The sequence below is a fragment of the Meleagris gallopavo genome, chromosome Z (assembly GCF_905368555.1).
Source record: "Meleagris gallopavo chromosome Z, MGAL_WU_HG_1.1, whole genome shotgun sequence".
NCBI lineage: Eukaryota > Metazoa > Chordata > Aves > Galliformes > Phasianidae > Meleagris > Meleagris gallopavo.
Genome location: NC_139435.1, coordinates 60,943,604 through 60,969,449, shown reverse-complemented (window position 1 = coordinate 60,969,449; position 25,846 = coordinate 60,943,604). Strand labels below are relative to the sequence as shown.

General features: G+C 36.4%; 1 protein-coding gene across 2 annotated transcripts in view; it reads right to left on the bottom strand.

The window, feature by feature from the left end:
• FER (FER tyrosine kinase) overlaps positions 1 to 25,846 on the bottom strand; it is a 183,818-nt gene that overhangs the window by 142,144 nt on the left and 15,828 nt on the right. For both annotated transcript variants that reach the window (XM_085212751.1, XM_085212752.1), the window contains exons 2-5: positions 23,026 to 23,134; positions 17,156 to 17,413; positions 12,983 to 13,156; positions 9,638 to 9,737 (exon numbers count right to left, since the gene is read on the bottom strand). In XM_085212751.1, the coding sequence (XP_085068877.1) occupies positions 9,638 to 9,737; positions 12,983 to 13,156; positions 17,156 to 17,362 (481 nt within the window). In that variant the 5' untranslated portion in view covers positions 17,363 to 17,413; positions 23,026 to 23,134. The remainder of the gene's footprint in view (positions 1 to 9,637; positions 9,738 to 12,982; positions 13,157 to 17,155; positions 17,414 to 23,025; positions 23,135 to 25,846) is intronic.

Here is a 25,846-nt window from a genome sequence, read left to right as displayed (position 1 = left end):
ATTCTGGATAGCTTAAACACAAAAAGTGGTAACAAAGAATTCTGAAACTGAATGTTCTACGAAGTAATTGCTTGATATCTACATAGAACATCAGCTATTATAAGCCAAGAGCTTTTTTTCATTTCAAAATTAATGAATAAATCCTACAGCTCACACAAGCATCTCTACCAGAGAACTCTAAATAAAGATTAACTTGCACTGCTTTGCAACAATGTTAAGAAAAATTGTCTAGAAGACTAAATCAAAGTATCACTTTTTGAGCTATGAGTGAAAAGCGGCAGAATCCTTAGACAGATCAAATAAAAATTGAAGTTCAGTCTGAAAATCTTGACGGACCATACGTGAACAACAGTGGGGAAGAAAATAATTAGACAAAAAAAAAATTACAGCCAAGAATCTCAGAGAAACTTGTAGGACGAAACATGACATCAAGAATTCAAGTCACTGCCTCTTTCAGTTCAGGAAGTGCAAAAGCAAATCTGATCAAATTTCTGGTTATGGGTGAAAACAGGAAAAACAACACAGACAGTGTTTAAGAGTAGTATAATGTGATGAGACAGTACTTTGTTATTGGAGAAAGAAGAGATGACAGGATAAGATAAAAACAGCTAATTCAGAGATAGAGGATCCCTTACTAAACAGACAACATGTGTTTGACAGCTCATTTTTCAAATAGCAAACTTTCAGCAAGGAACCACACAATATCAAAAGGAAATACACAAATGGCCTGGATAATGCTTAGAACATAGTAAGATAACGAAACAAGCTATACTTCTTTGTCACCATAGAAGTTTCCTTTGGATATCTCATCTGTGCTTATTCTGTGGCTCAGATGCAATGAGTGGTTTTAGTTTAAATTAGCATCTGCCTTTATTAGGCAGTCTAGATTTGCTTCCCATGAAAAGCCAAGAAGCTTGTCACTTAAAATTTCACTGGGTTATCACAGCATTTGATTTCAGACAAGTTTTAAGGGGAGAAAAGAGAGAGTATTAGGGCTTTTTAAAATTTATTACTATTGTAGAATAAAGCATCAATCATCCTTTGGTACACAAGGCAAATCTTCAGAATAAAACTTATTTTTCAGTCAGAAAAATGTTTCTTCTTGATTCACTTTAGAAACTAAGTTTCAGCAATAACATATAAAAGTCCATCTATTAGATAGTGAATTGTGTTTATAATACCAGTTTTTCACATAATGCCCTAGTACTGTGTCTATCTTTTCATATACGTATTTTCCAATGATTCCAGTAACAGAGGTAACTCCTGAACATTTTGCTGCTTCTCAATTTGTTTTTCAGAACAACAAACCTCTTTAAACAAGAAAATTTTTCTTATTAGCTCTGGAGAGAAACATTATCAAAGGGCATTATGTCATTCTGCCTAGGAAAGAATGCACCTTTTTATTATTTCTTTGTATTATTTCTATAAAATGTTTTTTTATACTCATCAGTGAGATGACTAACATTTTCACATAGGTCATCTTCTAGCAACATTCTTTTAAAGCAATATGATACCTTAATATTAAAGAATCCTAAACTAGTCCTCATAACTGCTTCCACAGATTCATGAAGATACTAGTGGGATCTCTGCATTCTTCTTCTCTCAAGTGAATTTTGTACACACTTTTTAAATTAAAGCAAGCAATTTTGAAAACATGCCCAGATTCCTGGCCAGGCTGGAAGGGCATTCTGACCTAGGAGTTGATCTAGTAGCTGGCAACTCCACCTGAAGTGCCTTTCAACACAAGCCATCCTATGATTCTACCATCGGACAGAAAAAAGAAAGACTATAGTGATATTTTCAGGCAGAGTAACTAGTTTTATTCAAGGTATCTGATCTCAATAATAAAGAAAATGTTACACAATTCACAGTAAATTCTTGAGAAAAATTTGTTACTTCCAGCTTTCAGAGGCAACCCTCTAATGTCTTCATTTCATCTATTCAGCATTTCCTCATGGTTTGGTTGATATTTTCAGTCTTTCACCACTGAATGGGAAACAAAGTTATAACAGCTTGTAGACCCTGGAATATTTACTGTGTATTACCTACATGATTGACCTTAGCAAGTTCCTGAATTAAATAATGCTAGGTATATCCAAGTATCAATAGCAACTATCAAAACAAGTTTGTCCTATGATAGTTCTTACCAAACCCAAGAAAAGTGCTAGTGCATGACCCAGCCATGCAAGTGTTAAAGCACTGTTTCCCATACTGAGCCTTGCTTCACTTCCATAAGACCAGAAGTCAAGATACTTTAAAAACTTACACTGATCTATATAGACCCTTTATATGCAAACTGCTGCAACTAATATATGTAGGTCGCTCTGAAAGTAATGCTTCCTATGTATTTCCACGGAAAATACAACAGCTATAAACAGCACAATAACACTTTTCTACAGAGCAAATTTTCAGTTACAAAACACTGTTTTTCAACATGGTCTCCACCTTCAGTTATGCATTTTTGGCAGCAATGAAGAAGAGGTGTGCAGCAGAGACCCGCTGTCACCATGGCTGAAATACACCATCCACTGCCTCACTATGCTCACATCCACTGTTTGATCTCCATAAATGTTTAGCAAGCACTGATGAATGCCAAAGAGTACATTTTTTTCTGCATGGAAGAATTCAGTGACACACCTTTGCTTGATACACATTTCCATGTCAGATGTCACTTAGTTATCTGTCACACAGCAAAAAAAAACATAATGAATGTTGCTGGTAAGGTTCAACCTCTACTGTCATACCACCAACATCTGCCTCTGATGTCTGTGGCCAACATAATAAAATAATGCATTATATTCAAGCAGCCCTCCTAGGATCACTTTGATTGTGAGTTCTATCTTAGAAATCAAAGTCTGATACTGGTCACCCTTAACATTACTGTCCAAATAAAGAGATGTAAGCATAGTGCTCTTAACTGACATGGTTTTCAAAAGACTACTGTTAGAAAGATACTACTTCCATCTTCTTTTTGTCTAAGGTATTTTTCTTCCCTTTACATCTTGCAAGAAGCTTACATGAATTCAACAAGGAAAATCACCCACTTCCTCCTCCAATCAACTTATTTCTTAGACAAGGATAACAAGTTTTTGCCAAACCTTATCTAACAAATTAATGAGTGCAAATAACAAATACTTCTCTTTGGGGAAAAAAAAATATGTGTATATGCTTCATGATTTCAAATTTACAGAACACTGAAGACCTAAAATTTCTGAGTTAAGAGTTAGTTCAATAAATTTATTTACTTTATGCATATCAGCACTTAAATAAACAAAGTACAAAAAGAAAAAGAATTGAAACACAATCTGCAGTAAGATGTTTGAATAAGCACATTAATAAATATTCTCTGACCCATAAATGCTGATTTGTGAGGACTAAGGAGCACATCCTGGTGCTGCATATTCAATGTGAGTGGAAACGGTATGTTCAAGCTGGTTCCAAATTCCATCAGAAGTCCACAGAGTTTCCTTCTCTATGAGCTTTATTTCACACACAAGAAATAACCCTAGCATCTGCAAGCACTGCTGTAGTGCCTACGAGCTACAGCAGAGTACTCACGCCCACTACCAATGCAAGCTGTAGGCCAAAAAGAGCACAGACCTGCCAAAAAGGACATGGGCATACTGGCTGGTGGATGGCAAGTGGACATAAGTCAGCAATGTGCCCTTGCAGCCCGGAAATCCAACTTTATCCTGGTCTGCATCAAAAGAAGTGCAGACAGCAAGGAGAGGGAGGTGATGCTGCCCATCTACTCTATGCTGGTAATGCTTCAACTGGAGAACTGCATCCAGATGTGGAGTCCTCTGCACAGGAGAGAGAGATCTGTTGAAGCATGTCCAGAGGAGAGCTACGGAAATGATCCAGTGGAACACATCCCCTGCCAGAACATGCTGAGAGAGAAAAGGTTCCAGAGAGACTTAAGAACTGTATTTCAGTATCTTAAGAGGGGAGACTGTAAGAAAGAAGGGGACCAACTCTTTACCAGGATCTGCTGAGATAGGACAAGGGGAAATAGTTTCAAACTAAAGGAAGAGAGATTTATACTGGATATAAGGAAGATGATTTTACAACAAAGGTGGTAAGGCACCGGAACAGGCTGTGCAGAGAATCAGTGGATACCCCGTCCTTGGAGATATTCAAAGTCAGGCTGGATGGGGCTCTGAGTAAACTGATTTGGCTCTAGATGTCCTGTTCATTGCAGGTGAGTTGGACTAGATGGCCACTGGGCATTCCTTTCAACTCAAACAATTTTATGATTGATTTGAAATCCATCCCAGCCTACTGACATCTGTGAATAAGATAGACTGGTTCAACAAACAAGATTTGTTTCATCTTACAATGTTAGATTCAGTCAAAAATAAACTCAAGAGTTTTTCTCATCTCAGCAAACCCTAAAGGCAACATATGCCACCAGGAAATGTAGTAGTATAATCACTATTTTACAGACAGAATTAATGCACCAGCCACCTAATAAAAGTATTTCCTGGCCACTCAGATAGCACAAAGAGTAGCACGACAACAATTTGAATGAAAGTTTTTTCAACAGCTGTCTTATTTGTGAACATTCAGTATGTAACACAAAAGACAAATGAAATCTGAAGAACCGTACCACAAGAGTTGTAGCTTTCAAAAAGAATTCCTTCAACAGATGCAATGCTCCGTAATGTGCTATGTTTCCAGTCTCCCCTAAATCACAACATCATCAGGGAACATAAGACAGCCTAGGGAAATCTCATATGTGTTATTCCATAATACTGGAGCAGCACAAAATGAAATAATATACTGAATTAATATATTTTTCTTTTACTGTTTGTTTCAGATCCATTCTGTTACTTAAAAATGTTACAATAGTTTCCACAGTCAGTAATTAACTAGCAACAAGAATGTAGTAAACATCTGTACAAGATGCATTTCCAGCAAAACTATAAATGTTTCTGTGTAAAGATGATATTGTACTAAAATCCAACATGAACCTACCACAGCAATATTGGCAATATTTCAGCTTGTAAAGATTACCTGATACAAAATCATTTCACATTTTAACATCAAATAGCAAAATCAGCTATAAAAATAAATGCTAGTCTAAGAATTGATGGTTTCTTTATTTATTTAAAGCGTAGGAAAACAGATTCAAATTATAGTGAGAAATGTCAACAACTGTTCTACAATTTCCAGTTTGTGTTCTTTACTCATTATTTATGAAACTTTTTAGAACTTTGCGATCTCTTGTTGGGAAAAACAATGTCTTGACATCTGGCATAAATTTTGTTTTGATGTATTTTCCTGCAGCAGCTAAGTCAACATGCTGCATTCTATTTATTTACTTTGTTACTCAGCATCACTGGAGTTAGAGTATCACTGTAGGTTTAGACTTGTACGTACAATATGTGACTGTCACTATGGGCCACAGCTGTAAGAAGGTGACACATTTTTTTTCTGTATAGTACATATACGAAAGATTACAAAGGGCCACCTATTTCAATATATAAAGATAACCCAGTAGTTCTCAAGCTTTTCTCCAAATGATCCCAACATGCCCTACTGGCTCAATTCTCCAGATGAACACACTGTGCATTCCGAGCACATTATTACAAAATGTTCCAACTCAAATGTTTTAAAACCAGAAGAAATTATTAGAAAGAATCTGTGCAGATTCTCAGCTGGTAAGCATATATCATCAGAGAAGCACTGGACCAGTTCAGTTTGTGACTTTACTCTTCCCAACTTGCTTTTCTCTCATGACCATAAAATCATAGACAGAAGTAAGGACTGTAAAAGACAAAAACTGCTCGTCAATCAAATGATTAGCACCAACCAGACTGCCTGACACAGAGATCTCCACACCCAAGCATAACCAGCCAAGCTACATTTGTGACTCCCACAGTAATCACTGGTCCACAAAAGAACAGCAAATTACGTTGCTAATGAAAACATCACTCCCATTTTTAAGAATGGTAGAAAGGAAGACTCAGAAAACTACAGGCCGTTGAGCCTCATCTCTGTGCCTGGGAAGATTATGGAACAGATCCTCCTGGAAGCTCTGTTAAGGCACATACAAGGCAAGGAGGTAATTCAGGACAGCACAGCTTCACCGACAGCAAGTTGTGCCTAAGCAATCTGGTGGCCTTCTAAGATTGAATGATAGCATCAATTGGAAATGGAAGAATGACCAGTGTCATCTAATTTTAACATGGTCCCATACCACATCCTATCTCTAAATTGGAAAGATATGGATTTGAAGCCTGGACTAGTCAGTGGAAAAAAAACTGGTTGGATGGTCACAGCCAGAGAGCTGTTGTCAACAGATCTATGACCAGGTGGAAACTGGTCATAAATGGTGTCTCCAAGATGTCTGTCCTGGGACAAGTGTTCTTCAGCATCCTTATCACCAACACATACAGTGGGACCTCTGCAGGTCTGCAGACAGCACTAAACTGAGTGGTTCAGCTAATATTACGAAAGAAAAGAATGCCATGCAAAATGACCTGCATAAGCTTAAGAAGCAGGCACAGAACAGGTTCAATGAGGTCAAGTGCAAGGCACTGCACCTGGGTTAGGGCAATATACACGTGTGCAGAAAAACTCTTTGAGGGTAGCCCTGTGGACAAGGATTTGGGGAGTTCTGGTAGATGAAAAGCTTCACATGAGCCAGCTGTGTATACATGCAGCCTGGAAAGTCAACAGTATCTTGGTCTGCATTAAAAGAGGTTGACCAGGAAGGTGAGGGAGGTGATTGCCCCCCTCTGCTCTGTCTTCATGAGGCCCTAGGTCTGGAGAGCTCAGCAAAGAAAGACACGGAGCTATTGGAGCAGGTCCAGAAGAGGGCCACAAGGATGATCCATGGGCAGGAGCACCTCTTCTACAAAGAACAGCTCAGGCTGCCAGGTTTCTTCACGTGAGAGAAATCTCTAGGAAGACTTCATTGTGGCCTTTCAACACTTGAGGGGAGCTTATATACAAGAGACCAACTTTTTACAGTCTGAATAGTGATAAGACAAGGGGGAATTGTTTTAAACTAAAAGGGGGGGAGATTTATGTTAGATGTTAGGTGGACACGCTTTACTCGGGGGTTGCCCAGTGAAGTTGTGAACAAGTCACCCCCAGAGATTTTCACAGCCAGGCTGGACGGGACCCTGGGGAGCATAATCTAGGAGCTGGCAACCCTGCCCATGGCAGGGAATCTTTAAGATCCCATTCACACCAAATGATCCTGTGATTCAATGATTCCTGACTGACACAGCAGCAGATAGTGGCAGCCACAATAGGGCAGTAAAATGTAGTCTAAGCACCAAACAGCAATTGGGACTTAGCAGCGCATCCTCTATAACTTTACTGTGCCACTGTTTCCCCAGAAGGAAGAGGAAAAGATATGCTACAGGGGGGCTTCCCAGAACTCCTGACACACCATCTCTGTCACTTTCACCTCTCCCCACTCTGGAGAGCACAAATCCTTGCATAATGAAGTTCCTGCAACCTTCGAAAATGGAAAGCAGTTCCATTTTCCTCTCTATGAAATGGCTTCTCCATGCAAAATCTCCACCAGTTGCCTTCCCATTCCCCACTAGAAACACAGCTGGCAATTACTTGGTGTCATTATTCAATGCTTAACTTTTATTCTCATTCCACACATTCTCTTTGTATTTTCAGTTAGAAAAGAACGCAGCTGTAACTCTCTAAAGCATCAACATGCTGATTCTAAGTGACTGTTCTGTTAGCTGGTGTAAAGTATGACATGGGTTAGCCAAGGTTTACTTGACCTAAAAAAATTACAAAATCAACTTCTTCTAAAGAAGATCACTATCAATAATCCCTAATTTTGGCAGACTTTTGCTTTCCCACTTAAATACTCTAAGTGTTTAGCTTAAAATCTAAGTATGCTTTTAACAAACAGAAAATACGAAATGAACTGTCTTCCCAAGGTAGAGAAACACATGTTCCTCTTTCAGTAGTTTTTTCAGTCAAGTTATTTTCTTAGTAGAAATACTGTAGGTACTGTTATAAACAGTACAGTCACCGAATTGCAAAATGATTACAATTGCAAAACAGAAATTTCTAAGTTATTCCTTTGTTATGACTTGTTTTTATGTTGACTAACTTGTACGTGTACTGTGCAGACTTCGAAGTAATCCAGCTCCAGCCCAGGAGCAAGGACTAAGTCATATTTCCTGCAGAGTAGCTGTTTTCTTCTGCTCTTGACAGGAGGGTTCAGACACTGTAATGAAGATTTGGTTTGCCAGATGAACAGAGTCTGTCAAGAACCATATTTTACAAAAGCAAAAATGAACTGGCTCATGTTTCTTCTGAGAGTTAGTGACAACAATTTTCATTTTTCTGTCTAACTAAATACTCTTCACTTATTTCCAATATTCAGCTATGCCCTCCCACTGTTATGGTATGCAGTGCTCCTTCCCTTGCTTTCAATCATTCTTGAGAGACTCAAAAACCAAACCAGTTTTCATGTTAACAAAAAGACTGTCTCCTAATAGCACATCACTTGAGCAAGTAGCTGCTACTCAGCTAATGCCTGGAACAATGAAGTACTATAATTTTAAGACTTCCCTAACTAGTTCACCTTGCAAACATCTGTGACAACTTGAGGGCTCAGAAACATTCTGAAAATACCATGGCTTAACAATACTCAAACAGCTCAGCTGACCAGCAAATACACAACCATACTAGCTGCATACAGGTAATACAGAAGCAATACCATGGTCTGAGGTGCAATAGTAGCAAAATAATACTGAAATTTTTAGGGGGAAAAAGTTTTCCTGATGGTCAGAGGCTGTTAAGACAGTAAAACAGTAGGGAAAATTAAATCAACCATGAACTGTATTAATGGAAAACAAATACTAAATGGAAGCAGGAAAATACACAGCGAGATGTAAGTGTCTCAAAAACAGCTTTTGGTTGTTATATATCTAAACAAGTATTAGTTCAGTTAATCAGAATGACTTAAAAACATTGCAGTTGAAAATTATATTTATGCGCCATCATGCAATAATTTTATTTAAAGAAAAAGAATCTTAGGCAAGTGAGACCAATTATTAACAAAGTATTTCAAAATATCTTATAGCAAAGTCTTTCATCATTCTAATCATTAACACGACTCACTGGAAGTCAAAATTCATGAAGTTTGGACACATCACTTTTTAAATTTTTTTTCTCCTGCTCCTTAATGTTGAAAACTTTTAGATCTATTCTACTGTCATCAGAATTGATGATGCTATCATCAATAGCATTGATGATGCTATTCAGCAAACCATAATAGGTCACAAGACACAAGAGGCTGCAGCTATTATGTACATGAGAAGCTGCAAACTGTTTTTCACTACTAACACTGTTCATAAGAGCAATTTTACATTGTAATGCATCCACTAAAGGAATAACTGAAGAGCTTAAAGAAGTTATCTTTCTTTTTTCATGAAGGACTACCACTTTTCTTCTTTTTCATTTTTATCATTTTCAGCATAGCAATGAGCTATCTTGATGACAACTAGCTTTTCTTACTTAAGATTCTGAATGAATTTTCACATTTTCATTAAGTTGTTCACAATAAAAGTATACCTAATTTCACTCTAACGTTACAGTACGTTTGAAAAAAGGCAGTAGTAAACACATAAACTAAAGTCAGTCATACCTTTAGCCACGGCTTCTTTATACTTTTCTTTGGCAGAATTTACTTCTTTTATTAGTTGTCTATAGCTAGATTTTAGTTTCTCAAGTTCTGTCTTTGTGACCTTTAAGAAAGCAGAAACAAAAAGAGCATAAAAAATTCTTACTCTCAACATTAAAGATGTCATGTAAGATTTACTCCAAAAATGAGAATGTTGCCACTTTTCATCAGCTTGCAATAATCCTATCAGACTATTACGCAGTGTAACAAAATCAAAAATCAATGACTGTTCAGAATACAATAAAAGGTCCGAAAGTGATTTCTCCATTTGCATCTCTGCAGTACAGCGTAAGGAGAAACCTTCAGGTTAGGAAATCTAACTTAATATAAACACTATTCCACTTCAGTCAAAATGAAAAAAGCACCAAAAAGGATGATCATTAAACCATACAAGATGAAAATATTCAGACAAGAAGGAATTCTTTTAATGTCTGAAATACAAATACAGTAGAACTTTTGGATCTAAAATTTTATGCAAATAGCTTAGAAATAGCAACTGCATGAATAAATCTATCTGCCATGAAACTTAAATTCACAAAAAATTTCAAAAAGTACTGTGAAATGAAGTACTGACAGAGTTTCTTTCAACAGACACAGTTACACTTATACCGTTTTGCATCACAAAATGCTAAGCTGACTCTTCAACTCCTATTTTCATTTACAGCATGAAAATTAGTTCGCTGCTCAAAAATATTCATAATTCATGCACTTGTAACACAAATTCATTACAAACCAGTCACTACAATACCACAAAATTGACGTAAATATTAAAGAAATGTAAAAACATTGACAAAGCAATATACTCTCACAATGGGCTACCATGGAAGAGGAACTTAATCTAATGAAAGCACATGTTGCACTGCACAGAAAAGGAAGTCTATTCTACAGAAAAACTGGCCTTGTGCAAATGGCATGAAGAAAACTGGCATTCACAATCCCTCCTTTCTTTGTGAGGTAAGGCCCAGGTACCATTATTCTCACTCTCAACATTTGAAGACTCAGGGAAACTCCCTCAAGAGCAAACAAGACACTACATATAATTCCGACTTCTGGGCCATCTGTGCAAAGGCTCAATTTAAAAATAAGAACATAAGACCTTTTGTGAACTATTCATCCCACATTTTCACATTTATTTGTACTGTAAAATCATTCACAACTACTGTTATTATTGACTAAAAGAGACAGCATAGGAGAAATAAAATTTAAGGCACACTTGTATTACAAAGTTACCCTAAGCGATGGACAGAAGAACATGATTAGCAAGCAATGAACACAATTAATACATACATAATATGTATTAACATATATAATAATGATACATAATAATGATGTTCTTTTCTAACAGAAAGCTGGAAATTAAATTAGGCCAACAATACTACAAAGCCTTTGTAATAACTTGAAGGACCAGGAAAATTAATTTCAGAATGTATTTTTCCACCAACAGAGAAAAACAAAGCACCTCCATCCTCTATTTATTCTTAAGCAGCTGAAGTGGTTAAGGATTATCCTAATCCCAATTTATATTTACACAATATTTCCCACTTAGCTAGTATCTACTTCTTCCCTTAAAATTCACATAGAAAAAAAAATATGAAGGATCTCAATGGGAACTGAAATAAATTTCAAGATTTACTAAAAAACATGCCTTTCATTACCTTCAATAATTTCATCAAAAATGATTCCTTATTGTACAGGTCTCTAGAATAAGAAAGAAGGGCCCTCATGAGAGGGCAAACAGTTCTTTACCAGATACTCTAAAGATTATGAAATGTAAAGACACTGTTCTCTACAAGTTTGGATAATGCTCTGTGAAATTGTAAGTACTTTCTTACCACATATAATGGAAACAGATCTAATACCACAGAACACAGAAAGCATTTGGGATTTCTGGGAACCATTCTGGAAGTGTTCCATTAACATAGAACCTTTGAATAAATAATGTCAGCTAACAAAGAGAGAACATACCACATCTAACCAAAATGTCATCCAAGTGCTCTTTAGGAAAGCCAGGAAGGCAGAAGGACGCGGTGGGGAGAGAGGGGTACAAAAATCAGTGCAAATTTATTTAGTAGGATGGAAAAAAACTCGCACGATCATGCGTTTTGTGCACCCTATGATTGAAATCAATAAATCCTGTAATAAAATACTTGGGGAGTGCTTAGTCTACTTTATATTTTGCTGAAGAAGTCTTACCATCTTTTTTTTAAAAAGATCATTTTATCTGAGTGAACTTATAAAGAAAAAAAGCATGTTTAATACAGGCTCTTTTAAAAGCATATATGAATACCTAGCAATCTTGTTTCTGCTATCTCTCATTTCTTTATTGTATTTTCTTTGTTTTTCCATTTCTCAAATTCTTTTTAAGTATATCGCATCACTTTTTCTCCACCTTTGATCCTGAGCATTTCCAGATGCACTAATCCATAAGTGCCTGTGAGTGATTACTTGGCTTGGAAATTCTATCAGATAAGACAGTCCCTACCAGATACACATTAAAAAAGACGTACTTCCCACAGTTAACACCCAGGGTTGATGCCAAACTCCCAAGAGATTATTAAAGCCAAAAGATTTAACATGATACATGTTTAGTACTAGAGTAAAGTTATTATCTGCCCAAGAATGTTTTTCTCACTAGTCTGCGATATTTGTACTATATTACTCGTATGTTATATTTTATGCTACTCTAGATCTCTAAATCTCTGCTAAAAGAAAGAAACAGTGCCTTTCTCATAAGACCTTTTAGACTACCAATCTGTTTCTTCACATTTGCAGTTAATCTTCCCCCAGAGCATCTGAATTAAACTGAGATTTCTGTCAGTTTTACTGACTAGACACCGTGCTGTCGATACCACAGACACAACTGACAAGAGAAAGGGTACTGAAGAGCTCCACCTACAGCCTTAATATTTGGTTTACAATTGACTTATATTTTAGAATAAGGATTAGAATCCCATCCCCACCCAAAACTGTCCAGGCTGCCCAAATCACTCCATCATAAAAGCTTTCAGTGGATGTCTACAGCAAAATGAGAAAAATAAAAGAGATGGAACAGAAAATCATCCTCTAGGAGCATTTCCTACACTATCTGACCAAATCAATTCATGCAGAAGAAAAACTTCCTCCTCTGCCTTCTCAGGTAGCAGCAGTGAGAAAACATACAGGAAGCAACTTAACATTTGAACTAGACATTCTAGATACCACTTCTACAATAGCAAAAACAAAAACAGAAAATCTAAAAAAAATTCTCAATGTTATTTTTTAAGTACACAAAATTTCAGTAAATCTATGAAGAGCATTTGAATAAAATACCTTGTACATCTCTGCTTCAATTTGTTGATGAACCCCTATATAACTCTTCTTCACTTGCTGCTTATCCTTGATCATCATTGTAAGTCTATGTAAAGGCCCAGAATTAAGATCTTCTGCATGTGTCTTCATTATTTTGCTCAGCTGTTCTGTTTGTTGTACTACAAGCAACCAAGACTGTAAAAATAAAATAAAATAAAATCAGGTGAGAAGAGTCACTTATTCAGGCTTACAAACATCGAAACAATGAAAATGGACTGTGGTAAAAAAATAAAAAATAAAAATAAAAACTGAACTTCCCAAATTCACTTGAGATCTTCCACAAAAATTCCTTCTCCTGTAACAAAATCATGCAGTGAAATTAGTCGTAAACTCATAAAAAAGCATCAGGGATAAAAATGCAGCATCACACAGTCACTCCGCAGAGTACTCTTTGCAGTTCTGAACACTCATGAAAGCTCTACAGCTTTTTTCAGATCACATCTTCAACACATCTGACAAGCACATTCCTGTGCTCTTTGCTTTCCCACCACCTGATCATTTACTCTGATCGATAAATGACTTGTCCTGGTCTAAGTATCTCACAGTGATATGTATTTGAATTATTACTGTTCACGAGGACACCATTTGCCAGCTGCTTCACATAACTGACAGCACCAGAGCCACCAGCAGCAGCACAATGTAATGCTGCTAACAGCTTAGAAGTTTCCTGTCACGGTAACCAAGCGGCTTTTTGCAACCTTACTTTAATAACTTCCTTAGCCATCCCATTAGTCTGTTTTCAGGACTGCTTAATATATCATGGCTTCTGATAAGAACTGAGTGCTGAACAGAGAGACTTTTGATGCACTACAGACATAAAGTCAAGAATTAGAGTTCAGTTCAGATGGAAGTGTTTGTTACCCTTTAAAACCCTTGCCCATTACACTTTGTTGATAGGAACAGCATTGGATTCATTAGATATAATTCAGTAAGACAGACTGCTGCACTGCAGTTAACATTTCAGCACGGCTATTTCCAATACAATTACCAGTTACTGAATGCAGCTAATACACTAGCTTTAATGGCACCTGTCTTAATATTTTTAAAGGTACAAATCCACCTTAAATCATGAAAACTTAGAAAATTCATTTGTTTGGCAGATCTAGTCTTTCTTTTTATCATATATAAACATACATATGTATGTTTATATGAGCATGTACATATATACACGTGCATACCTACATATACACGACAATGCTGCTAGCCAGACTGTAATTTAGAGAACAAAATGAAAGACAGTTAATTCCTGTATGCACTAAAACATCTTTAATATTTCCTTTAGCTGATAAGTATTCTAGCAACTGCTGGCATAACTGCTTTAAGCGTGGTATTATACAATAAGCTCAGAGTCTGAAGATTACTGGTTACATCTGAAAAGTGTTTATCTCTCCATTTACAGAGAACTTTCCAAATGATTTCAGAAGCCATGTCACAAAGCTGGTACAATAAAAAAAACATCATAAATACATATGAGAAGAGCGGTTATGGAAAAGCTCATCACAGCACTCTCAGAGGAGAAAAAGTAAGGTGTTTCTTAGGGTGATTTATTGCCAGACAGACAAGCACAGCTTCAATCAATTCTAAAGAAATACTTAGCCTACAGTTTACCAAACAAGCCCAAGTAAGTCTGAAACCTAGCATAAACCTGCTCTTCCATTTAAAAATTAGACTGACACCAGGAAAAAATTGGTCTATTTAAAAAACAAATAAAACAATTTGCACATTTTCCCTTTCCTCATATTCCTCTTTTTACATGAGAAAGCACTGGTTGAACAAGATTTCTGTGTTCGTAAAATTTTATTGTCTTAAAATAGTAGAAGGTAAGGTGAAAGGTTATAATAGGAGAAAAACTACAAAAATTAAGATTTATATGGGACAAAAAAGCAGCTGGGTGGGGTCATCAGAAAAGGCAAAGCACTTCCTTTCCTATAAAAACTCACGATGCAGTAAAAGCAGTAAAATATAATATTGTTTGATTAGAAAATATTTTTAGACATGTATGCACACAAAACAACGTACATAAATACGAAGAGACAGTATTTTAATTGAGGAGATATAAGATACTAATTTACATCCCACAAAAATTGTGTCAGATTTTAATTCTGTAAGATGTCAGAAAGAGACAAAAAATATAATTGAGTAGCAATATATATTAAAACAGTTCAAGTAATCAAACAAAGTATTTTAATTGAGGAGATATAAGATACTAATTTACATCCCACAAAAATTGTGTCAGATTTTAATTCTGTAAGATGTCAGAAAGAGACAAAAAATATAACTGAGTAGCAATATATATTAAAACAGTTCAAGTAATCAAACAATAACTTAGATATTTTACCTACTAAAACCAATATGACAATCTATCACTCTGCTAGCATGAAATCCAAGCTGACAGTGTAATTTCAAGGCAAGCCTATGCAAATGATCTATCAGTATTACGAGAATATTTTTGTTATGTGAAAGCTTAGAGATCAGGGGCTTAAGAGGAAAACAGCACTTCCTCGATGGAAAAATGAAAAAAAAGGAACAAAAGTAACCTGAAAGATTAACTTGAGTAGCAACATCCAAACAGCACTTAAAAATGTGAAATAAGCGCTTTGTTTAACCTGCATAGAAAATGGTTTAAGGCACATATTCACCTTCTTACAGCTTACATGTTCACAGGAAAAACAAAACAAAACACAAGTCACCATAGAGGCTCAACTGAGTAGAGAGCTAATCACCTGAAGGTGAACCTGAAGGGTTGCAATGTGCCAGTGGTACAGGTGCCAGTGCTCCTTCATCATTTTAGCCAGAATCCACTCTGTTTTGTTGCCCATAAGCACTGCAAGGCATTTTTGCCACCACATAAGAACAATCCCAGTGGGGCAGCAAGAGCAAGAACTATTAATGGTATTGTTGTAATTCTGTAAAAACTCTGGGATCTGACATCAGAAAGCTTGAAAAAAATACGTGATTTTGCCATACATCAGTGAACAAAAATGCTTTATGTAAATTTACCAAAATCATCACAACTGTGGGTAAGATACACAACTATGTGAACAGCATTTCAAACACAGTACCAAAACACATAGATGAAAAAAAAACAAACACAAAAAAACAAGCGCAGCAGCTTACAAGACAAGAAATACTGGGTGGGGCAGGCAACAACAGAATTCATTACAGATAAACACTACCCAGTGTTATTTCAGGGCAGCTGAAGCAAGCTAGCTACTTCAGTGCAGCTTTCAAGCCACATAGTCACTTTACTTTCACTAGTACCGATCTAGATGGCTGCAAACAGAGCACTAATGTTCCTGCTGCAATGCCATAACTTGATCTCAAACAGCAATTTCATAAGCACACTGCATAAAAACTGCTTTGTGTAAAATTTAACTTGTCCCAAAATCAGCCTTCTCCTGCAGAGATCAGGATTCATGCCAGACTGAAGGAACTGTGCAAGCACTGCAGCAGCAGAAGGCTCAAAAATTGAATAAGCCATAAAACAGAACTGTTTTCTGTAGTCAGAAAGGAATCCAAGTCAAGAGGAAAGGTTACTAGCAGGTGGAACAGGGAAGTTTCCTTCATCTATACCTTCTCTGTACTTACTCCAAGTCTGACAATTAATAACCTGGGGAAAGCATAGCCTTACCTTTATAAAAAGGTCAACAAAGTTATTGTAAATTGGATGGAAAATAACTTCACAAATACAAGGAACATCCTGAATTAATGTTTTGTTTTAACATCACACACTGTGGTCTGAATAACCGTTGGTATGCTATGCTTTGCCTTAAGTTTCCTGGCATTTTTCTATTTCTGTCACAAATTCTATACAACATAAACAATAGTTTCTATTTAACTGTCTTAAAAGAAAAGCTCACTGCAACATATTCTGTTTTCAAAACAAAGTAGGAGGCAAAGCATGGAGACATAAAATACCGAAATTTCAGAATTTAGGATTCTAGTTTACTTACTAAATTCAAAGCAAGACTGGAGTTCAACTGCTCCACAATCCAGCAAAGAACTAAAAGGAGTTAAACACTTCAGAAACATTAACTCTCGAGAAGATGAATCAATCAAACTCAAACAAAACAAACATAAAAATCAAATATTTAATTCTAAGGATATTCCAAATTCATAATTCCTCAGTCTTACCTTGGATACATTGCTGATATAATCCAACTGACAAGTGCTTTCTTTATCTACCTGATTACAAAGATTCTGTAAAGTGGAAGCATACTCTTTATCACTTTTTACACGCATGACCATAAATTTTTTGACCGTTTCGAGCAGTCGTAGTTCCCAGTCTTGCAGTTTTAATAAAGCATCATGAGAATATTTCAAGTCACTTCCAAACCCCATTTTTAAGGCACTGTAAACTGTACAGGTGAAAACAGAGGCTCTTCACCACATCTGAAAGCAAAACAAAAATCATTAGAAACAAACTAAAAAAAGCTTTACAGTTACAAAGAGCACCTATTAACATTTAACACTGAAATGACTTAGCCACAACATTAAGTCGCCTTGAAGCAAACAAAGAGAAATGTCAGAGAACCAAACACCAAGCTATGACTGAAAGAGATCTCATGCCCTGTTATTTTCAATTGCCAGATTAATTAATATCAGTGTATGTCCTCCAGTTTCCCTTCTGTAAAACACAGTTTTATAACAGTGCTTCCCTAACTGAAGGTGGAGTTATGAGGAAACACATAAAAGTACCTATGAGATACTGAAGACCATACCGATTTATTTAAGCAAAGAAATACACACTTGTGCACATGATAAGAACTGCCATATACTGTTTCACTACTAGCAACCAGAAATATTTGGCTTTTATGGATACTATCCAAAGAACACAGAAAATTTCAAATAAACCATCAGTTCTCAGGCGTAGCATCTACAGTAAATGGGTAACCTGAAAATCACTATATAGTTTGTTCCTAAACACTGGGTTAACAATGAGAGTCAACCTGCCAAAAGTAAAAAAGATACCCCTGAACAGGTCCCTATGCCACCCTCCTCTGTTCTCATGATAAACGCACTAGGGCAGTGTCCTTAATTTCGCAGTTTTCTCCCAAAGCAGTCCAGTCTCGTTCCACAACACAGACATCATTTGATAATCTCATATGAAGTGCTGCAGGTCAAAAATACACATTTGTGGTAGTTTTTAAACATCACCATCCTCTTCTGATAAATCACATGGTCACATCATTGAAGACTTGAGCCCACATGTATTTTCCACAGTCTTGCATTTTTTTTTAAATACGGGCTGCCTTCTGTTTTCTGTGTAAACAGCAAAAACCCATTCACATAGTGATCAGCCTTGAACTTCTTAAGATGAACTTCATAAACTGCAATTACAGCTCTAGACTGCAGCATAGACACTGCCTGTGTATTGCTTCTTTACTAATTCCTGCAGTCTAGCCTAACCTTAGCACTCATGAATGCATAAGTATGTATTCCTTGATAAGCTTTAAATTGTTGACCAAATTAGCAGTGTTTTACAAACATTAATACATTCATTTTCTTAGCAGCCCATGAGGTGAAAGAGAACTAATGCACAGCAAACTGAGACACAGAAATCAATGTCAGTGTTGTACTAACCAATACTGGCACTCCCAGAGCTTGAAGAAAGAACTTCCTCTGAAAGTGCCTGTCCTTTATACCACACTAAACATACAGAGTAACAATGTTGTTGTTGAAAGTTTCAGAATTTTTCATCAGAACCTACAACAGTCTTCACAGTAGCCTGACTCCAGAAAGTGTTCTCCTGGCGTTCCTTGCTCTGCAATCAACTACAGAAATAAGCCTCATCCACTACGTACCTATTCAGAAGCCATGCTATTTGATGAAAGAAACAAAAGCTCACATGAAGAAAATACAAGCAACACTGGGTTATTATGCATGTACACAATAGAAGGACATCAGGGTTATATGAGTAACCCTAAAGCTACCACAAGCTTCCTCATGTTCTTAACTTTGCAGCCACACATCATATTCAAAATTCTTCCTGAATGGTAAAAGCCCAGTCACAAGCAGCAACTATGAATAACTCATACTTGCTGTATTTAAAAAGGATGAACTATGTTTTACTGGTTGCAGTAATTAAATCATTTCCAGAGTTAAAGAAGCATCTTACAAAAGATAATATTTTAGTGTGGCATATAAAAGAAACAGTCTTACAGCATGTACTTCCTAGCATGACTTGCACAATTTTTCAACACTATCTAGATCTACATCTACTTCTGTGTCCAATCACATTTTTTTCCTAGCACATTTTAGTACATTCACTAAATCACCAAGAACATCAGCAACAAGAGAAGCTGTAAGCCTGTTCTCTTACAACTCAGATTCAGGAAAGATAAGAACTGAATCTCCATAAGTAGTCTGGCCTTGCACTGTAAGATGTAGAAGGGCAAAAGAGGCAGGAAACATTTTCAGCATGTGATATTTCACTCTTCTTCTACTGACTTACTATGGAGCAAGAAGATCACAAAAATCAATAGGACAGAAATGCAATAACAACTCACTGCAACTTGCTAAGTCTCTCTTTAGTAACTAATAGAAACTTTTGGTTACAGCAGTAGATGCCTGAGTACACAGACAAGAAATGTATGCATACTAGACAGCAACCTTTGTTTTCAACTATTCCACACACTATGACAGATGTAGCAAAGGAAAAATTTGTTTTACAAAAGTGATAAAACTCTGATTTGGTATGACTATGAAGAATTTTGTTGCTGATGATTCTCAGCACAGTGCGCCCTCATAAAATTTGAAAATGTTGAATAAAAAAATTCAACTAATATCAGATGCATTTTATGTGTCTGATTATGGATTATGGATGCAAAAAAACAGTTAACATAACACATCTCCAAGATCCAAGCTACTTAATGGTCTGGAAACTAAACCCAACACTTTTCATGGGAAACACATGAAACCAATAAATTATATAGTTGTCTATTTGAAGTCAAAATTGTAGGATTTAGTGAACATTTTCTATGTAATCTGCACTTAAAATACCTTTTAAAAGTGCAAAGCTATTTCAAAGGTCCTGTGTTAACAGAGACTTCAGCTGGCACTAATGCAGACAGGTATTTTTTCACGTATGATATTTCCCTGTTTAGGATGGACAGATAAATTGGTACCCTGCCTTTCAGGGTCAGACCAATGACACATCAAACTGATGCTCTGCTCCAACTACATCAGTAGGAGATGCAGTTTGAGGACAAGCCTGACTGCTGTCTCTGGTCGGCTTCTCATCGTACTTCCCCATGATCACTATTACTAGTGGCAAAGTTGAGCTGTGCAACGCAACATGTAAATAAAGGAACAATTTACTGTGGAATCAATGGGAGGTAACATTAAGGATATTATGAAAAAAATCCCTCAAAAAGACACTGAAGAATAGTTACTCTTAAAGGGAAAGGAAATTAAGATGGCATCATGCTTTGAAGTAGCTAGATGGAAACACAGTATGACAAATTCATACAAAAAAAAAATAGAAAACAAACAAAAAATACCTTCAAGAGCTGTCTGCTCTCACTGAGAAGATATCCTTCATACTTCTGGTAGATACCCATACGATTTATCCCGCATTTCACATGCCAAAGATGTCTTACAGTGAATTTTAGCATGTTTCATAAATGTGGTATCAAAAAGGACAATTGAGCCTCAATTAATTCAGTTTTTATTTTGAGATATACACATTACTTTAAAACTAGTGGATATACAAATTGATCAATCAATATTTGCTAAGTTTCAACAGTTAAAATAAATTGCAGAGCCAATACAAAAAAATAAGTCATTTGCTTTTTTACAATCACTCACAAAATAACAAGTTGATCATTGAAAGGTAGTAAGCTCTCCATGCACATTCAACAATGCACTGCAAATGAGCAACCATTCTCAAAGAGTTCTATATTTAGATAGTTACTGAAGATAGCGTGTGGTTCAGCTCAGCCACTACCACAGCAACGTGCTCTTCAGTATCTTTATCAATTACATGTGCTCTTCAGTGTCTTTTGATACAGACAGTACACCAGGCCCAGCAGTGCAGTTTATATAACAGAAAGAAGAGATGCCATCCAGACAGACCTGGACAAGTTTGGGAAGAGGACCCATGTGAACCTAATGAGGTTCAACAATGCTAAGTGCAGGACGCTACACTTAGGATGGGACAGTTCCAGATGTGTACAGAATGGGAGAAGCAGTCACTGAGAGCAGCCCTGCCAAAAAGGACTTGCAAGTTCTCATAGATGAAAAGCTGGACACAAGCCAGCAGTGTGCCCTTGCAGCCTGGAAGGCCAGTAGTATCCTGAGCTGCATCAAAAGAGGGGTGGCCAAAATAGTGAGGGATTTTCCCCATCTACTCTACCCTCATGAGGGCGGAGGCCTCAGGCTTGAGGCCCACAGCACAAGAAAGATACAGATCTGCTGACGAGTGTTCAGAGGAGAGCCATGAGAATGACTAGAGGGCTGGAACAAATCTCCTATGAAGAAAGGTGGAAGGAGCTGGGCTTGTTCAGCCTGGAGAAGAGAAGGGCTCCAGGGTATGGTGGTCATAGAACAGGGAGAATGGTTTTATACTAAAAGACTGGCAATTTAGGTTAGATATTAGGAGGAAATTTTTCACTCAGAGGGTGGTGAAGCACTGGAACTGTTTGCCTGGAGAAGTTATAGATGCCCCATCCCCTGAGGTGCTCAAGGCTAGGTGGAATGGGTAGTCTGATCTGGTGGCCCACAACAAGGTGGTTGGAACTGGAAGGCATTAAGGTCTCTTCCAACCCAAATCATTCTATGATTCTAAAGAAATAATGTTAAAATTTCTCAGTATTAAGAGAAAAACTTAAAAGACAGTCACTTAATTCTTCTATCCTGTAACACTCCTTTCAACAAATAAAGCCAATATTCTAGCACTATTAGTCTTTCTGGATTTCAACTACGAAGAAAGTAGTTTTCACAGCCAATCTGCACTTAAAGATTGCAATCTATCCCCTGACACATGAGAGTGACTGTAGAGTGTCAGATCAAAGGTACTGGCTGCCTACCAATGATCAAAAGCAAACAAGCAGAGAAGAACAGCACATACATAGCAGTACTTCCCCAGGATGCTCTCCTACCCTTAACAGCTTGTGTCTTCTCTAACACGCTGCTATGAAGTATATCTAAAAATGTGACTGCTAATCTTAAAAATAACGATGGATCCATCTCCATCAGTTGGAACCTGTGGTTCTGTAATGTGAGTGATGAACTGTCCAGGCCAAGGCAAGCAATTGATAAACCACAAAACAGAAGCATGCCATGCCCCTGGTTATATTCAGAAGAAGGAAGCACATCACACACCTGTACCCCCAGCAGATGGCATGGAAACAGTATGCTTAGAGCATCTCTCACTCTTGATCTGCTATGAACTCCTGTACTCCTAAACAAACATAGGTTCCAAATAACTGTGGCTGGCATGTGTTTTGAAGTCCCCTTCTAGAAACGTTATCAGTATTGCAAAAAAACAGAAAAAGGAGAAGGACTTGAATTCAGGAGAAATAAATACTTAAATTCACAGATTCCACAAAAAATTTTAAAACAACTTTATAAAAAATGCTCAATTTGTTACACAGTCCACCTGTGAGGCTTATTCTAGTTATTCTATATTAAAATAAGGAAACAAATCATTCATAGCCCTCCATCCACATACTAAATAAAAATTAGACTATTGAATTTCTCCCAGTATAGGAACTGCTCCCAGAATTTACATCATGAAACAAAAAACACATATTTTATCTACCATTTCTTTATGCTAACTACATACACAGAACATTATTCATACACACACTTGATGCTAAGTGTACAAACACAGTCGAGATGAACTAATGCTTCCACAGAGCTATTGCCACCAATAAACATCCAAAGGAGCAACCTAAACGCAGCCTAATCATTCCAAAATAAGTATGAAATACTACTCTACCCATGGCAAAACAAGCAGCTTATGTTTAGGATTACTTTTCTGCAAAATACAGAGTACGTACCTTAAAAAATATCCCCAAGTAATGATCCTTAGTATACTTCTCTTTACATCAGCTGCTACTTCCTCTGATTTTCACTTTCAGAAATATACTTTCAATCTTGAGGAGCTCTCTGAAATAAAAAGAGATCATATAGTTTGGGTTTTATTTCAGCATTTTTAAAATACATTGCAAAATTAGAACTAGATACACTGCTTTCCATTTTCAGTTTCTAATCACAGAAAATATTTAAAAAACAAAAAATACATAGTAGAAGAAAACAAAAATTTCAGAAGACTTCTCAAATGACTGTAAGTAGTCATGTGCTATCACTTTATGCCAATTTTGAGAGATGAAGTATTTTTTCTACACACAAGTAACTAAAGCATATTTAATTGTTTACTTTTCTTTTTGGAAAAACTCTTTTCTATTGAAACAGTGTAATAAGGCTCGAAAATTAGACAAATTAATTTATTGCTGCACTCTACTCTTGATAAGAGTAGGGGGAAAAAGCCATCAATAAGAAGAACAAAAGCAAAGGAAACTAACACTCAATGCCATTCTTCTCTGATAAAATTTGCAAGAAAAACTTAATAGAAACATTTTTACTAGATTGTAATAAAACAAACAGCAACATGAGAAAGGGATCAAACAAACACAGACATTTCTTCTATGGTCCTACCTACTGCAATATCCAGAATAGCAAAAAGACAAACAGTTAAAAGGATTATAGCACTCAAATTTAAAGCTGCAACTCTGAACTGCAATCTGGGTGAAGCAAACAGAAACACAAGGCTGAATCTTTGAGGCTTTATATTAAACAAGTATATAAAATAAAAGTAATAAGAAAGATGGTTTGCATGTAGCTTTCAAGTGCAAGCTGTTCTATTTTGACTCATCCTCAGCATTTGCACACAATCTCATAACATATCTTTTTAAAATTAAATCAGGAATCTTTTGTATATTATTTTTTAAGTTTAAAACAAAGCATTAATAATAGAACACATGTTTTAAATCTTACAAAAGGACAGAATGTGAACAAATATCATTCAAGCAGATATTATTCAGTATTCCTTTCTCGTTACTTAATGACATTCTAGAAACAGTACTGCCTAACATAAATACAAAACTTTCATTCTCCATGACCAAAAATAGGAAAGACTGTAAGTAATGCTTACATTCAGTCGCTTCAAGGAAAACAACAGTCACGGGCAGTTGTTTGAAAGGAGGAAGAAATGCACTAAATGAGAGTCACTGCTGTATTCACCATCTTTAATAGAAGAAGTGAATACTTGAAAGAAGTTGCAAAGCACAAGATTTAAAAACATAAAAGAAAGTCTCCACTAGCAATTACCAACAGCAAAACACAAGAGAAAAACATCAGAATACCTAAGCTGTTCCAAAAGTAGTGCCTCCCACTTATTTCCACTGAAACTACAACGAATACAAAGAACACAAGAACATTTTTTGATAGAGCAAATTCTCAACTACAAAGCATTAATTTTCAACAAAGTAGCCACCATGAGCTAGGCACATTCACCAGCAATGAACAAGAACGTGCACACCATGCTTATGAAAGTCTGAAACAGAGGAGTCTTGTCACTGCTGAAATGCAGCACCCACCACCTCACTGTGCTCACATCCACTATTTGATCTCCTTAAACATTCAGCAAGTGTTGGTGATGAATGTCAATAGGTGCCATATTTTCTGCGTGGACAAATTCAGTGACACAACTTTGTTTCATACTCACATCTGTATCAGACACGATTTCGTCAGACTACCCCTCTGCTGACATCTGTCAAATGGTAAAAAAATATATACCAAAATACTGGTGGGAAGGTTCAACCTCTACTTAGCGATATCACCTCTGACACCATGGGCCAACATCATAAAATAGGAGGCATCACCTTTGAAACAGCTCTCATAAATGTGGCTTTTATCCTCCCATCACAAATATGAGCCAATTAGAAATGACAGCATTCCTATGGACAGAAAAACTTTTCTTGCCTTTTTCTCACTTCAGGTAGAACATGAAGTAAAATGCATATTACTATCAACATCTCAATGAAGGCAGTTGTCAAAAAAAAAAATAAAAAAAAATCACATATGCTGAAATAATTGTTTCCAAAAGTTCTGTTTCGAAATAAAACAACAGACCACAGCTACTGAAACAGAGACAAGCTACATTTTCCATTCTCTGCACAGAGGTAAAATTTGCATCTTTTTTTAAACGTGATATTATTCAGCATACCAGAAAGGAGGTTTTTTTGCCTATTACTACAAAAATAAAGCACACTACCGTTTTTTTTTCTTTCTGTAATTGTGGTTACTACTGACTTCATGTCTATGAGCTTGTTTTTATCTACATGGAGGTCATGTGTAGAATTTGAAATTGGTAGCATAAAACCTTTCCAATACTTGTCTAAATGATAGGAATATACTAACCACTACACAAAAGAATTAAAAAAAAACCTGTCAGTAACCTAATCGTATACCTGCCTATAAGACAGCGACAAAATACTATCGCTATTTCTAGCCTACAAAGTAGAAACTGAAAGGTACAGACAGCTTGCTTTCTCAGTGCAATAAAGATACGAAAGAGAAAATTAAAGGATGATAAGAACAGAGAAGAAAATGTAGATCAACTTTTGTTTTCTTCAATTATGGCTGAGAAAGTCAAAGCAAATCACACATTAGATCTTGGGGCATCCTGAAGTACCATAAGAACATTTACAAATAACAAATTAATAGTAAGAATTCACAAGAAGCAGCTACTATTCAATAGAAGAGTTGCAGTACCAAGTATGAAATTGTCGAATTACTAATTCTACAAAACCTTAGGCT